Genomic DNA, 17,474 nt, shown 5'->3' on the forward strand with positions numbered 1-17,474 from the left:
AGCATCATCTTCATGAGGGTAATAAAAATCAAGAAGACATTTAATGTGAAACACCCTTCACTCAACCAGTAAAGCGTATTCTATCTGCAGGTCAGTGATGGAAGTGTGCCTAGGCTGCAGTTTTTAATTCAGAAGCTAAGATGTTCCTTGGTCAGCTTTTTTTAAGTATGGTGATAGTCGTTTTAATTAAGTAATGTTGCAGCATGTACAATACAAGGCCAACTTTTTGCTCTGCAAAATGTTAGTACAACTCTCTACTGATTAGATTTATAACTAATAGACAAGATTTGAAGAGTTGGGGCAGTACGATGGCAGTGGTTAACACTGCTGCCTCTCAGCGCTAGGGACCCTGGTTTGATTCCTGGCTTGGGTCAGTGTTTGTGTGGAGTCTGCATGTTCTGTCCATGTCTGAGCGGGTTTTCTCCAGGTGCTCCGGTTTCATTCCGCAGTCTGAAAGACGTGCTGGTTAGGGCACTGGCCATGCTAAATTCTCTGTCAGTGTACCCGAACAGGTGCCAGAGTGTGGTGGATTTTCACAGTAACTTCATTGCAGTATTCTTGCAAGCCTACTTGTGACACTAATAAATAGACTTAAACTCAAGAGTGTACAGGGCTGGGGATACTTTCACTCAAAAAGGCAGCTGAGAAGTAGCCAGAGGTCTTTAAAATTATGAAGTAATTCGATAAGTTAGATATAGACGTATTATTTATTTACACGTAAACAGCACATCCACCTAACCTGTGCATCTTTCAGACTGTGACAGGAAACCGCAGCACCCGGAGGAAACCCACACAGACACGGGGAGAACGTGCAAACTCCACACACTGACCCGAGGCTGGAATTGAACCTGGGTCCCTGGTCACGGTCTTCAATCCACTATTTTTATGTGAAAGTAGATGGCAGCACTCAACTAGCATGAGCCACCAGGACCATTAATATTGCTATGCATAATCACAAGTATAACAAGTGCCGCAAGTAAGGGTTGCCAACTTTACAATGGGAGTTCCACTAACGAGCAGCACTTAACTCTTCAGTGTAATCCGATATGGTGTTATAGGTCAGCATTTTTGATGTACAACGGAAACGTTTCTAAATTAGTAACTAGTTAACAGTTTTTTTTTCAGTTAATCAACATGTCTCAAATGTCCAGATTATACTCTAGAATGAGTTTTTGTTTCTCACCCATTAGGTTTACAAAATTCAGAACCTGTTGCTATGACCCATAGTGGGAAAGTCTCCACTTACTTTAATCTGTTGACTGATGGAACATTCCTCCATGTTGGGTGAAGCTGCTCTGCATTTATCACTTGACCTTTTCTGTGTGCAAAACCCAATCGGCAATACATTGACACTGCATTCTAAAGAGATAAAATGAGCTAAAAAAATTAAGTCCTCGAGCAATGATGCTGCACAGAATTATCACAAAATATATCTAAAGGACATATTAGAGCCACCTGACTCCAAAATTTGCAATGAGTGATTAAGTGATGGCACTCACATCTAAGCCCTCAGAAAGATGCCCACAAAGATCTAACAAGCCGTGCAACATGGACTTCACCTTTCCTGGCATAAATTTAAATCAGGTGCCAGCCATGGTGGGGGTGGGGTCTTTGGAATTCAGCAAGTGATGCCATCAAGCAGCCAATCATATTGAACAATTCTCACAGACAGCAAGTCAGGAAATACACTCCATAATTTTCATTAAATGAATTAAAGATTAGAATATATACATAGGATTATGGAAAAAGTTGAAATGTCAAACGTTCACGAAATTTTTATGAACTGGAGAACTTTGGCATTCTACAAATATGAAATCAATTTCTCAGGATCAGAGAGGTTGTTCACTGGTAATTATGATCTAGTATGCTGCTAAAAACTTAGATATACCTCATTCAACATTTTAAGGGCTGTTAGTGATATAATATGGTAAGAGATTGAAATCCTTGTCAATTCAGTGATTTCTCAATGATTTCCATCTGGGAGGTTTTTAACAGCACACCCTCTAGGGGAACAAGGAATCAGTGACGGGATTTTTGAGTTTTACTGCGTCTGTGGCCGCTCGAAGCTCCTGTTAGTTTCAGAGAGTAATGACAGAAAACATTGACAAATTTTAGTATCATTATAATGGCAAATGTGAATTTGTCACGCTGCAATTACATCCTCCTGACACCAAGTTAAAGTCCAACCACTTTATTTGATAGTAATCCCACAAGCTTTCGGATCAACCTCCCACACGCCTGACGAAGAAACACCATTTCCGAAAGCTTGTGGGATTATCAAATAAACTGGTTGGACTTTAACCAGGTGTTGTGAGACTTCATACTGTGTTTTACCCCAGTCCAACGCTACCATCTCTACATTATTACATCCTCCTGCCAATGACCACCCTGCAGTCACCTACCGGTATAATTATCACCTGACAAGTTCTACACAAGTAGACTGCAATTCTCCCAAAAGTGCTGAATTGGCGGGAAAACTGTTCCAGATCCCGACTGGTTTGTTAGTTCAACTTCTCACCCAATCTCCGCACTCTGGGACCTCTGAAGTGCACAATCGTGATTCTCATTAAAAGCTCTGGAGGGTGAGGCCTATTCACGTCAGAGTCTGACAGTTCTGGAACTCTTGCGCACATGCAGTGAGCCCGATCAGTCTCCCTGTTAGCTGGCCAGCCCGGGACCCTCGCAGTGCTGCCCCTCCAGCACCCCCCCATGGCCTGATCACCGCCCCCACAATAATTCCTGGGCCAACCCTGACCCCCCACTACCCCGATATCCAACCCACTGCCCTTCCCCCCACCATTGGCAATCCGCCAGCTCCCTTACCCTGGCAAACCCTCCCACCAGCCCCCCACCCCCCAGCAGACCACCCCAATCTCTGCCCTCCCTCCATCCCAGACCGATTGCCATGCAGACTGGCAGCAGGACCCTCCCACCCTCACTTCTAGGCTCAGCCCACAGTAGGCCCTGCCTGATGCTCTTTGGGCAGTGCCAGGGGACACAGGCTAACACTGCCAGGGTGCCCATGCCCAGGGGGCACCGCCCCCCCCCCACCATCCGATCCCATGAGGGGCCTCAATTGCCTCCCTTTCATTCCGGCAGGGTCTCCTGCTAGTTCCCTGAACGTGGGGAGCTACTCTAAACCACATCAGAATGAAGTACTCCTGGTGGGGTAGGAGATTTAATCGGGACTGCTAGGTTCCCGATAATGAAATGTAAAAGACATTTAAAACATATTAAAAACAGATTCAAATTACTTAACTGCATTTCTGCCAGTTTCCAGTGTGGTCTGGCCTGTGACTGTTCTCTGGCTCTGGGAAATGCGCATGCGTTCCTGGCGCACGCGCAAATCCCAGAACAAGGCTGGCGACGCACATTTCCCACCCTGACCCGCCAGAAAAGTTGCGGGTCAGGATGGGAGAATCGCAGTCATAGTTTGTAGTATAAATGTGGCTTGGGATTGTATGTTGATCAATGTTGAATGGAAATGTCGCAGCTGTAAGATTTTTAATATATTACTAGTAGATTGTCTCTGGTTTTGCCTGCAACAAGTCAGAATATTCAATGCTTCATCATAAAACAGGTATCTGCATTTTGATGCAGCAAGTAACATCAGGGTCACTGACTCCAACAGGATCAGCGACATTTCATTCAATTGCATGACATTGTGGAATTTTACTGGATTTTTGGAAATTCAGTTTTACAACTTATATCCATTGTTCAATGGAAAACACAAAGATGCAATATAGTTAGAGTAATCAAATTTCCTTGCATCTACACTTTTGCTCCTTATAGCACTTGAAATCTCAAGTCATATTGCTGGAAAAATAATGCAACGAAGTATCATAAGCCAAAAGTGGGGACATGCATAAAAAGGTTTAGGATACACTCAGCTTTACCATGCAAATTTGTAAAGCATCATACGTACCTTCACAAGGGACAGGTCTATTTCCAGCACATTTGCCAACTGTAAAACATTAAACAATTCATTATAATCTTCAGAGAGATGCACTTTCTATAAACACCAAAAATCAACAAAACATAGGCTCCTGATTTTTTGAAAAGCTTGTTCCCAGCCATACTGATGGCCATTCCTCCAGCTTGTCATCACCCATAGCCACTCTGTTTCCATGATCTCTCAGAGAAGGCAAAAACCCACCCTTTCCTTGTATCCATCCCTTTCCAATTCAAACCCTTTCCAAACTCAGTTCTGAAAACTCTCCAAGTCACTTACAATTGCACTTCCTAAATCCTAAATACCTACTCCTTTATAATGTTTTTCAAGAAACCTCCACTACATCTCTTCATTTCTGCTGCTCTACAGGAAATAGTCTCGTCTCTTTTCAAGTCACAACAAGAATTTCTCATCTCTGCCACTACCCGGGTTAAATCTGCGCTGTTCACCAACTAAAGCACTTAATGTTCCTTCAATAAATCAATACAAAACTGCACAAATTACAACAACTAGGCAGCACAGTGGTTACCACTGCTGCCTCACAGCACCAGGAACCCAGGTTTGCTTCCCGGCTTGGGTCATTGTCTGTTTGGGGTCTGCACGTTCTTGCGATGTTTGCATGGCTTTCCTCCACGTGCTCTGGTTTCCTCCCACAATCCAAAAGACATGCTGGTTGGACATTGGCTGTGTTAAATGCTCCCTCAGTGTACCCTATCAGGTGCCAGAATGTGGTGACTAGGGGATTTCCACAGTAACTTCATTGCAGTGTCAATGTAAGGCTACTTGTGACGAATAAACTTCAAAAAAATAATTTTCCAAATTTTCTGAACCCTTGCGTTCTCTAATTTTCTTTAATTAAACCAAAAATACATGGTCCGGTTTCAAACTTGTGATGAATTGCTCTATTTTCTCTCGTTCAAATGTCACAAGAGGTTCCAGGAATAGGAATCTCCACTGGCCTCCGGCGGGATTTTACAATCTCATCCAAGCGGGGCCATAAAATCCCACCCAATGAGTGGTTTGGGTCTGGAATGCACTGCCTGGGAGTGGTGGAGGCAGTTTCAACTGAGGCATTCAGGAGGGCATTAGATGATTATTTGAATAGAAACAATGTTCAGAGAAATAGGGAACGGCACTAATCATGATGTTCATTCGGAGAGCCGGTGAAGACACATTCAGCAAAATGGCCTCGTTCTGTGCTGTAATAATTCTGTGATTAACCCGAAAGTCATGGCTAATGTAGCTGCATACACTTTCTTGGGTGGTCTTAATCCCAGCTTCAATTGCCTTAATTGTGGGTATTTCTGTGTAAAATTGTCCGTTGAAGTGGTGGAGGCTACCTCGCTAAATATTTTTAAGACGCGGGTTGATGGGTTTTTGATAAGAGAGGGCATTAAGGTTTATGGGGAGAGGGCGGGAATGTGGAACTGAGCCACGACAGATCAGCCACGATCTTATTGAATGGCGGGGCAGGCTCGAAGGGCTAGATGGCCTACTCCTGCTCCTATTTCTTATGTTCTTATGTAACACAAAGGAAACAATTCAAGTGATGTGAACATTTCAGGAAAGAAAGCAGGAAAGAAATGATGCATAAAGGGCCTTTTACAACTCCGGGGCATCCCAAAATGTTTCAGTCAATTAAGCAGTTTTGAAGCTTAGTCAAAGCTGCAATGCAGGAAATACCAATTTCCGTACACCAAGATCCCTCAAATGGCAATGAGAAGACCAGGTTGCTTCTGAAGTGATGTTTTTAATTTGATTTATTGTCACATGTATTAACATACAGTGAAAAGTATTGTTTTTGCATGCTATACAGACAAAACATACTGTTCATAGAGAAGGAGACAGTGCAAGAATGTAGTGTTACAGTCATCACTCGGGTGTAGCAAAAGATCAACTTAATATACGCTAGGTCCATGTCTGATGGCAGCAGGAAAGAAGCTGTTCTCGAGTCGGTTGGTACGTGACCTCAGACTTTTGTATCTTTTTCCCCAATGAAAGAAGATGGAAGAGAGAATGTTGATGAAGGGATAAATATTCTCAAGGATACTTGCACACTCTCTCTTGCTCTTCTTTTGAATAGGACTGTGGGAGATATTTTATGCCCATGTGATGGGGCAGAAAAGGCCTCAGTTTAATGTCTCACTAAAGATAACAACCCTGACAGTGCAGCACTCTTTCAGGAATGAAACCTGCCTGCATGTTTTTGAAAAAAATTCCAGTGGCTGCTTGTTTGCATTGGTTCAGAAAGTACATAGAACAAAATATCTTTTGTTTGTTCCCCCCTACCTCTGCAACATTGGTATGCTCATCGATAGAAACAAAAATCTTGTAGAGAAGCGTTTCAAAGTAATCACCTTGGACCCGGTTCATCACAAAACCCTCTAATGGTGGCACTAAACACAAAAGGAAAAAAATTTCAAGATGAATTTTCCAGCACTAATATAAAACTCAAATGGTCACTTGGTTGTACAGAACTTGAGTATTGCTGGAAAAGAGAAGAGACACATGCTGTCAAAGATTTCAGTCTTGCACTTCTCAGGACAGGTGCAAGAATATCAAATCTCGTACCGTAACAATTTATAATGCATAGTTCATTCTCCAAGGCAGCTCCTCAACCACAGTCAACTAATGAACCTTTTCTCACTTAGTATAAATTATTGCTCCCTTTGAAGTTTGGCATTCTTGTATCCATCCTGATGAGTGCAAGACAAAAAGCATCAATAGCATGTCTCTTTTCTTCCCAGCAAAGCTTAGATAGCTGAAATACTAAATTTGAAGTTACCAATTCCAAAAAGGATCAGGTGTCCCCTCAAAAGGAAGGAGCAACATCACGGGAGAATGTGCAATAAGTAACCAATTTTCTGTTGCAAAGAATTCTTTACCCTTTTTCTCTGTAGTATTCCATTCCAAAAATATTTACCTAATCTTCCCATTAAAGCTGCAACAGTTTCTGCTGCTACCAGTCTGTCTAGAAAAGCATTCACCAATATTCCAAGTACAGATATTTCTCCACAGTCTGAGAACTTTAAACTGTTAAAGTCCACTGTCTTGCTTGCAGACTGCATGAAGGTGGTCAACAAAGCAATCACCCTGTGTTTTTGTGCGGAGGAGATCACATTGTGAGCAGAAAATGCACTTTATTATAATAGAAGTACCACCAAGTAAATCATCCTTTCACCTGGAAAGAATGAGAGGGGTTCCAATGGGTGAGAGTGGGTAGGTGAATGGGCAGATTCTACATGCGCAGCATGGTTGGGTGGGTGTGCCAGTGCCACCAGGGATAAAGGAGGAATGGGGATCTCCCATCAACATTGCCAACATTCCAGGTTTCAATCCATATTTCTTTGATGCATTTCTTCTGTGAACAGATTGCACTGCATCTGCTCCCATCTTGTGTCTCTTTATTTGTCCCATTACCACCTCCTTTTGGTCTTGTACTAAAACCAATCGCCTCTAACATTGAGACTTAGCTCATCGACCTGAAATATAACTGTTTTCTCCCTGTCTCACGCACTGATGTTTCCAGACCTGCAGAATGTTTTCCAGCATTTTCTGTTTTTAATAAGACAATCAACAGTCTGTTTTTGGTGGCGCACATTGGAGGAATAAATCTCAACCACTAGACTGAAATCTTCAGTTCCTCATTAAACAGTGCCACTTGAACATTTAGACAGAAACTCTGTTTAGCACTGGATCGAACGAGGGACCTGGTGTCCACACTTCACCAGCTACCCCACCTAAAACACTGCAACACTTTAGTACTGCACTGCAGTGCAAGCTCTGATTGTGAATTCACATATGACAAATGAGACCTGAATCAGCAGCCTTCTGACTCAAGAGGTGAGATTGTTACAAACGAACCAAGTTGACACTTTAGATCAAATAAAGATCTTGCTACCAAACCTTTTTATGGAACACAAGAAACGTCTATGCTTAATAGGGTTTAGTTTTTAAAAATATTGTGACGTGATATTGTGATGAAGATGGTTAGCACCACTGCCTCACAGCACCAAGAACCCGGGTTCGATTCCCATCTTGGGTCACTGTCTGTGTGGAGTTTGCACATTTGCCCCTTGTCTGTGCGGGTTTCCTCCCACACTCCAAACATGTGTAGAATAGGTGGATTGGTCATGCTAAATTGCTAGTTAGTGTCAGGGGAACTAGTAGGGTAAATGCATGGGGTTATGGGAATAGGGCCTGGGTGGGATTGTGGTTAGTGTATACTCGATGGGCTGCACTGTACTGTAGGGATTCTAAGATAATAGTGCAATTGATATGAATATATGTGCATTACGTTTGAGGGGAAATTCAGCTTTATTTTAAAGGCAATTTGTTTGGAAGGAATGCTCAGTGTTTGAGAGAGCAAAATAATTATCATTTTAACCTTCTAAGTGGCTACCTTAAGGAGAGGTAATAGACTTTTGTTTACTTAAGTCCCTCTAGGATTTCTGATTACAGTGATTGACAGAATCATGTGATGATGTGGTTTTGTGAAGAGATAAAAAGCTTTTGCAAAAGGCAGTTTAGTTTGCAGCTGAAGCCTGTTTTAAAGTTTATTTATTAGCATCACAAGTAGGCTAACATTAACACTGCAATGAAACTACTGTGAAAACCCCCTAGTCGCTAACTTCAGCGCCTGTTCAGATACACTGAGGGGCAATTTAGCATGGCCAATCCACCTAATTAGCACATCTCTGGATTGTGGGAGGAGACTGGGGCACCCGAAGGAAACCCACACAAACACGGGGAGAATGTACAGTGAGCCAAGCTATGAATCGAACCCGGAGACCTGGCAATGTGAGACAGCAGCGCTGATCACTGTGCCACCATACCACCCTGGTTAAAGTTAGAGGGGTTTAGCAGGCTTCTGGAACTCCATCTTTCTTTCTCTGAAAGTTTCAAGATTGTCGACACTCATTATAGCAAATATATTTATGGTTTCTAACTGTAGTTGAAGTGGCATTTGCGTCTATAAGAAGAATGTTGCTTATTTGGATCTGAAAAAGTGGCAAGTTAGAAATTAAAGTGGTTGCCTTTTCATTTTTAAAAATGTTTCAACTGTTAGTAGTTAAGCTGCTTCATTTGTTAGTGTTGTATTTAAATGTGATATTAAATAAAGTTTGTTTCATTATAAAAGATCCCTACTTTATCAGTGGAATCATTCCGACAAGTAGTATCCTTTTCTCACATTTAGACCAAAAATATTAAAATCTTTTGGGGTCTAGTCCTTCCTTATGTAATTTAGGGTTCTGGTCCAGCACCCTAACAATATGTCAAAATAGGTACTCAAGTTGGCTATTGAGAAGATTCCAAAAGAAAAATAAATCCTAGGATCAAAAACAAAAAATGCTGGAAAATTTCAGGTTTGACCACATCTGTGGAGAGAGAACTGAGCCAACATTTGAGTCAGGACAACTTGATTCTCCCCACAGACCTGCTGAGATTCTGTTTTTGTTTCAAATTCCAGCATTGTTTTTATAAATCCTAAGATTGTAGGGTAACTAATATTAAATAACTAACCCCCTACAATGGATTTCTACACAAAAAAAACTGGGTCATCTGTTAACATAGAATACAGAACTGAAGGAGGCCATTACAAAATTCTTACTCCAAAGATGTGTGGGTTAGGTTGATTGACCATGCTAAATTGACCCTTAGTGTCAGGGGGACTAATCAAGTAAATACATGGGATTACGAGCATAGGACCTGGGTGGGATTGTTGTCGCTGAAGGCTCGATGGATTCATTGGCCTCCTTCTGCACTGTAGAGATTCTATGATTCAACACATTTTGCACGTGCCAGCTTGAATAGCTCTACTCACCTGCACTTTTGCAATAGCCAAATCTTTTCCAATTTCTTTGAAACTGCTTTCACAATTCTTTAGGCAGTGCATTCTACATCATCAGAACTCACTTATGCATTCCTTTCCACCTGTCACAAAAAACCCCTAGCCTCGGGTCATTTGCCAATTAAGTCTAGGTCCTCTGGTTATCGACCTTTCTATCAATGGAAACATTTTCTCCCTCCTCTTGTCAAAATTCTTCAAGATTTGGAACTCTTCTTTCAAAATTCTTCTAAACATTCCTTGCTCCAAAGGAAAACAATCCATGCTTATTCCAGTGTTTAAAATAAGGGGTTAATTAAGGGATGGGTGGTACAGCAGTTAGCATTGCTGCCTCACAGCACCAGGGATCCGAGTTGGATTCCCAGCTTGGGTCACTGTCTGTGCAGAACTTGTATGTTCTCCCTGTGGTTGCATGGGTTTCCTCCAGGTGCTCCAGTTTCCTCTCAGTCCAAAGATGTGCAGGTTAGGTGGATTGGCCATGCTAAATTCTCCCTTGGTGTACCCAAACAGGTGCCAGAGTCTGGTGACAAGGGGGTTTGCAAAGTAACTTAATTGCAGTGTTAACGTAAGCCTACTTGTGATACTATTAAATAAACTGAAATTATTTCATACATCGACTCAGATCACACATATTGGTAAATTTAATCAGAGTAGGACTGCCAAATCTAACTTCAAAGAAACTGCTCACCTGCTATGCAGCTGTCATCTGATATTGGGACATCAAGATAAATGAAGCCTTTGTTATACAAACCTGCAGTGCAAGAGGCAAAACAAATCAATGAAGAGTAAACAAAAAGTATGAATTGACCAGCTTGGAAAACACCATGCACACAATTTATTTACAAAAACAGCAAGGGCTTTTTTCCCCCCGAGAAACTGAACATACCCCCAACTTTGAACAATTAGGTACACCCTGGTTCAACATACAGCAGAGCACCCTCTACTCTTCCCCAACAATCTGATTTCATCCTAATTTCAGAATAGCACCCTTTCCAGCATCATTGAAACAATGTTCCATCTCCATCAGTTACCTTCTGACTTTGATAAAAGGTCGAACTAATATCAATCCCTGCTAAAGGAGGGACATCTTTACTTCATCAGCACACGCTCACCATGAAGCCAAACGCAGAAAATTAAAACATTAACACGCAGAAAGAGGCCATTTGGCCCATTGTGCCTGTGCCAGAAGTGCATGAGTGAGGAAGGAATACAAGGCTATGTAGCTAGGGTTAGGTGAAGGATGATAGGAAGAGGATGGTGTGGAGCATAAATGCTGGTATGATCATGTTAAGCCAAATGGCCAGTTTCTGTTCTGGAAACACTTTGTAATTTAGCTGAAAATGCCAAGTTAACTTCTCATAGGATTCCCACAGCCAACAAGTAGACAAGACCATTAGTCTGCAACATGGTTAAACAACATAAAAATCCAACTCAGGTACACACCAGGCAAGCTTTGTGCTGGGGACCAGCTTCCTTGCAATGCAAGAGTCCAGTGTACAGCAAGAGCCACCCCAATACATAATCAATGTAAGTTCATGGCAGAAAATACCCCACAGTTCTGCACAAATTGGTCAAAGTTATGGAAAAGATTTTGCAGCATAGACCATCTGACTTGCATCAATGACATCCTTTTCTTTATTCTTTCATGGGATGTTGGCCTCACTGGCAAGGCCAGCATTTGTCACCTATCCCTAAATACCCTTGAATTGAGTCACTTGCTAGCTTATTTCAGAGGGCTGTTAAGAGATAGCTAAATTGGAAAGTGCTGAGTCTCCTTTAAATATAGCCACTTACAACCACCAACCACTTCCACCTAGTGTAATTCTTGACAACTGTTTGCACGATTGGACAAAGCAAACTGAACTGCTAAACGTTGTATCTGCCGGGCAAGAGCTCTCAGCCTTATCCTTGCCGGCAGTGATTAACAACCTAGATACTGTGTTACAGCAGCTTTGAAAGTTTTGGTGAGGATGGCTCAAAGAACATTGTTGAAAACTGCTGTAGTAAATTGCAATCTTTTACACTAAGTTTCACCCAACATAATTGAGAGTTGCATGAAAGGGAAATGACATTAGCTGACTGCTTGCATTCTTTCTTGGGACATTTGCAGGACATTGCGCTGAAGGCTGGAGTGGTACCTACAATTTGAAGTGAGAAGTGGAAGAGAAGGGTGGAATGGTACTCATGAGTTTCAATCTGCAAGGTGCATTGAACTGCTGTCTGAGAGGATGGGCTTTGTAGGAATTTCCTGGTGCCATTAGATGATTCTAACAGTGCCAATTTCAGTTTTATACCTACATTTTAATTATCTGTGAACATGGAACCCTAAATCTGCTTGAACCACCACTGTTGCCAGCTTTTTGCCATCAGAAAAGAATCTGTTAACTTATTCACCTCTTTAGTTAGTCCACAACGCTTGGCAACACACTTGACCGCAAATCTATATGGCCCAATTTTGTCCAGCTTGCAGATGAATAGGCCACTTAAGTTTCAGGGTTAAGCAAGATAGGTTTTACTGTAATGTCATTTTTAAATACTCACCAAGAATCACATTGTGCTCCAATATTCCAGCCAGCTGAGGCCCTGTATCAATGATTTTATCAATAGAACTCTTCTCAGGTCCTGAACAAATCTAGGGGCAAATAGACAGCCATTCTCAAAATGATCTCCGCTGAGCAATAGGGTCAACAGAAAAAATATTTACAACACTACAAAAGTATCAGCTCTAATGTCCTAAGTTGTCAGGTGGCAGCATTCTTGGATATCATAAAGGACATACTTTCGGATGTGGAAACACGATCCATCTACAGTCTTGCGTTATGGACAGTTAATTCAGAACTAGCATTAGCAGGATTGAGCTATTCCGAATGTTATTAAGACTCTTTGAAATTTCCATATACATTATTTCTGTAAATTCCCCAGATATGTTGGCAGTATGACAAGAACGTCCTTCCTTAATAAGCTGGCAAAATTACCTGATCACTATTGATAGAATAAACAAAATATATCTGACAATGCTGGATATACTTAAACTACTGGGGAGAGGGGTTTGGGGGGGGGGGGGGGGGGGGGGAGGTAATCACACAGTATCTGCGGGCCCTGTTATGTACCCAGAGCCATTTATATCTCCTCAACTCTCTCCTTCATACCCACCTCCAGTTCAAACTCACTCCACTATGAATTCCAGCTTAAATTTCACCATTATAGATCAACCCATCATCACTGATACCTCTGCGATATTTGCTGTTCTTGCAAGCAACTGTTCTCACTGATTGGTTAAGTCCATCCTCTCCAACAGACTGTCAATAAGCAGCCCTGTTCACTTATTTCAGAGCTGATCAGGTTTTCAATGGCACATCATCCTCTGTCTCACTGGGCACTTCTAACGTAAAAACATTTACCTTCCTTTCAGACAGCAACACAATCTTCAACAGCTTTTGAACGCCAGCCTAACTCCCAGTCTCTTTCCCTTTCATCCAAACTTCCCATTGGATGCCTGGTCATACTTTCACTACACCTTCTGAACTTATGCTCTCTGACCCCAGAATGTTCCTCACTCAGCACCATCTGTCCTTCACCTCCACCTCAACAATTTCTGCACTCAATGCGATGCACAGCGTCTCTCTTTCCCTCTATGCTTTAAGATTTAAAGCCAAGAGATCTTAGCCTTTCCACTGTCTTCAGTTTCCTTGATCGATCGGGACCTTCCATCCTCACTCCAATCACCTACCCTCTTCATTTTTATTTTTAAACCCTTGAGATTATAAAGGAGATGAGAGGTTGACGCTTCTATATTCCAAAATTATCTCCCTCCTTACTATTCTCTTCAATCTATTCCTGGCATGTTAGCAAACCCACCAACAAAGAGGATTAACCATGATAAATATGTGGGGTTATGGGGATAGGGCAGGTGGGCTAAGCCTGCGTGAGAAGTTCTTTCATAGAGTTGGTGCAGACATGATGGGCTGAAGAGCCTCCTTCTGCACTATAAGGATTCTATGATTCTATGTCACATAGAGGGAAAAGAGCCTATTGCTCGTCACTGCTGAATAACAATTCTCCAGTAATTCTGATCATCCACTACTGTTATTGACCTAATCTTCTCTTGGAAATCTCTGTCTGTGCCCACACCAACCCCAGTCACCAAACTCAAGTCAACCAAACTTTCTCAGCTCATTTCTATCTCCTCCTCCTTGAGAGGCAAGTTGGGTAGCCCTGACAAACCAAATGATTCAGCCTATTCCAGTCTCACCAAACTGCTCTTACTCTTTCCTCAGCAATGCATGAGAACGTCAGTCTGGATTTTGTGCTCAGGTCTTAATAAGACTCAATTAACCACGTCAGGTAGAGCATTAGAGCTCATATTGCATAATAAATATCACTTTGTTCTGTTCATTTTAACATTACCTTGATATCATCCTCTGTGATGAAACCAGCCTGCACCACCCACCAGGGCTCAATAGTAATCTCCACAGGCTTCACTGGCAGCAGATCACGAGCCGTTTTCCGCCTAAAAAATTTCTGGAATAATGATTATTTTGCACAATTAGTGAATACAGTTTTCTCTGCAATTAAGAAAAGCCAACATAACACATAGTAACTACTTTGTGGATTAAGCACAAACAGAAGATATTATCTCCTCAATAGGGCTCGAGACATTTATTATTCTACATCATACACAGAGTTGCATTTGATATACTGTGTCCTTGTTAAGGTGAACAATGTCAGTGTATGGTGGAACACTATCCAATTTACAACATTCTTTATCAGCATCATCTCATATTTGGCAATATGCAAAACTTGTACTTAGTTGGATGAATCGTGAACTTACATTTCAAGTTTTTTTTTATTAGTGTCACAAGTAGGCTTACATTAACATTGCAATGAAGTTACTGTGAAAATCCCCATGTCGCCACGACCCGGCGCCTGATCAGGTACACTGAGGGAGAATTTAGCTTGGCCAATGCACCTAACCAGCACGACTTTCAGACTGTGGGAGAAAACCCATGCAGAAATGGGGAGAACATGCAGACTCCACACAAACTATGAACCAAATTAGGAACTGAACCTAGATCTCTGGCGATGTGAGGCAACATTGCTAACCATTTTGCCACCTTTCTAATTTTACAGCACGCTATGGTTTCAAATGGGCCAATTTACAATTTGTTCTTCCAGATTTGTTCATATTGGACCTGGAGGTATTAGGACTATAGAGGAACCCATGTAAAGTAAATCAAAGCAGGACTGTTTAAAAGCGGGTTACCCACAGCAACCCAAAGTAAATATTAAACAACTCATTTCTGTTTAGGAATATAGTGAAGGTACAAGAAGGTTATTTATATTCTGCATCTCGTCACCTTACACCCAAGGATACACAACAGAGAGGAGGTGCCCAATTTTTTAAAATCTAATTCAATCCAATCAAGTCCAATTCAGAGTCTCAACAAGTGAGACATTCTCGATCCAAGCAGACAAGACAGGGCTCTCACCTCCTGTCTTGGACTTGATCTACATGATCCAAGCTGATTGGAGTAGGGTTGCACCTCCTCCAGGCTTGATCTCATTTGCATCTTAGCCAAAAGGCCAAGACACCACTTTTAAAAATTGCTTCAAATGAAGCTAACATGTAAACTAATGACTTCAACCAAGTACATTGGTCTTGATCTAAGCACTTCAATTAATGAACAACTATATATTCCTGCAATGACAAAAGCAAAACAATGGGACTCACTTTTGATGATCTACATTGGTTCATGAGGTCAATGTACTGGTTCCTTCCAATGCCTAAAAGTCGCAGACCTTTATATGAAAAAAATAAGATCACACTCAAGAAAACCTTCATTACAAACATTTTATAGCTGTTCCCCAACAGGTAATCTGTACTCTTTTCTATTTAAGATGTGGAGAAGCTGGCGTTGGACTGGGGTGGACACAGCAAAAAGTCTCACAACACCTGCTTAAAGTCCAACAGGTTTATTTGTATCAGGAGCTTTCAGCATACTGCTCCTTCATCAGGTGAGTCACCTGATGAAAGGGCAGTGCTCCGAAAGCTCACGATTCCAAATAAACCTGTTGGCTTTAATCTGGTGTTATGAGACTTCTTATTGTCTTCCATTTAAGCCAGGTCTGATAATTCAAGTTATCGTCGCTTTATCATTAAAATAGTTGCAAAAATTCCACCACATTCCGAAACCCAAACAACGTGAATTCTTCACGTCAGCTCAGCCCAGGTCACCTCTGAGCCAGAAGACAAGGGACTCCACACCATGCGTAGAAACTCGAGACAAAAATCTAGACTGATACTGCCATTGCAGTACTTGGGACAGTGCTGCATTCTGAGATGCTGTCTTTCAATACGAGGCATTAAAATGACGCCATATCTTTCCTCTCTGGTGGATGTTAAAGGGACAAAGGCACCAACTCAAAGAGGAGCAGGGAAATATTCCCACTGTTCCACCTAATATCCATTCTCCTTTCAACATCATTAAAATCTGATTGCCTGGTCATTACCTCATCAAGATTTGTGGGACATGGCTACACGCAAATTGGCTACCATATATCCTAAACTACAAGAGTGACTGCACTTCAAAAAGTACTTCACTGGTTGTAAAGCACATTGGGACACAGTAAACTCATGGAAAGTATTATAGAAACACAGGACTTTCTTTTTAATGCAGTCACGTGTCCCAAGCCACTGCTCAGGAGTGTCAAAACCAAGCTGCATAGGAGATACTATGTTACATAACAAAGGTTTGATCAAAAGAGGTAGATTTTAAAGGAGAGGAAAAAAAAAATCAGAAAAGCTTAAGGAGTGAATGTTGGAGTTTAGGGTCCAGGCAATCGAAGGCATGGTCACTCCTGATGCAGCCATGAGAATTGGGGATTTGCAGGAGGCCTGAGTAGGTCAGGTGCAGAGAACTCAGAGGATAATGGGTCTGGGGAAATGTTCACGAAATAAATATTTATTTCCAACAGGCCAGTTAAAGAAATCAACATCAACTCAGCCAATTCTTGATGGGATGCCATTCCTTCCAATTCTTTGAAATAATGCTTTGTTCAGAAGGCAAAAAGTTAGTTCTGGAAACTCAAATCATTTCACTTTAACTGATTTCAAATCATTTTTTTGAGACATTCTCTCTCAAAAGAAGAAAACAGGTCTATAGACACAAAATGGCATTGCCCTGGGTGGACACATGATCTGATTCCTGACCTCACTGGTGTGTGAGAAACCTGTTCCAAAGTCCCTGACAACTGCAGTATCCACAGTAGGTCAGAAACCTCATTTCCAGATCTTCAATCAGCTTGGAGAAATTGTTTTTGAGTTTATTGTCTCCAATCCCATCCTACATCTATGACCAATCCTTTAATCAGCTGCTCCATGTTCTCCTTAGGCGGTAGGGGGTCAAATTTTGTTTGATAATAGCACTCTGGCGTGTTTTACTACATAAAGGTGGTCTGCAAATAGAGGTACTTGGAAGTTCAGTAGGCAGGGAGTGTTCTTCAGAGATAGGGCTGAAGAGCATTCACATAAAAGATCAATTTTATTCAGACAGCAAAACTGTACAGAAGACTCACAATCAGCAGCTGTGAAGTTAGGTAACGAATCGTAACTTTTTTCACTGTTCATAATATCCTAGAAAAAGGAAACAAAAGATATTTTTTGTTTAATTTGGT

The 17,474-nt window shown here is 41.6% G+C and overlaps 1 protein-coding gene across 1 annotated transcript in view; it reads right to left on the minus strand.

The window, feature by feature from the left end:
- fam91a1 (family with sequence similarity 91 member A1) overlaps positions 1 to 17,474 on the minus strand; it is a 55,996-nt gene that overhangs the window by 26,089 nt on the left and 12,433 nt on the right. Inside the window, exons 4-11 of the mRNA XM_080193928.1 lie at positions 17,376 to 17,433; positions 15,532 to 15,599; positions 14,208 to 14,321; positions 12,342 to 12,432; positions 10,489 to 10,551; positions 6,242 to 6,348; positions 3,926 to 3,964; positions 1,247 to 1,359 (exon numbers count right to left, since the gene is read on the minus strand). Of these exons, the coding sequence (XP_080050054.1) occupies positions 1,247 to 1,359; positions 3,926 to 3,964; positions 6,242 to 6,348; positions 10,489 to 10,551; positions 12,342 to 12,432; positions 14,208 to 14,321; positions 15,532 to 15,599; positions 17,376 to 17,433 (653 nt within the window). The remainder of the gene's footprint in view (positions 1 to 1,246; positions 1,360 to 3,925; positions 3,965 to 6,241; positions 6,349 to 10,488; positions 10,552 to 12,341; positions 12,433 to 14,207; positions 14,322 to 15,531; positions 15,600 to 17,375; positions 17,434 to 17,474) is intronic.

This window comes from Carcharhinus amblyrhynchos, chromosome 8, assembly GCF_965287045.1.
Source record: "Carcharhinus amblyrhynchos chromosome 8, sCarAmb.v2.hapA, whole genome shotgun sequence".
Lineage (NCBI taxonomy): Eukaryota > Metazoa > Chordata > Chondrichthyes > Carcharhiniformes > Carcharhinidae > Carcharhinus > Carcharhinus amblyrhynchos.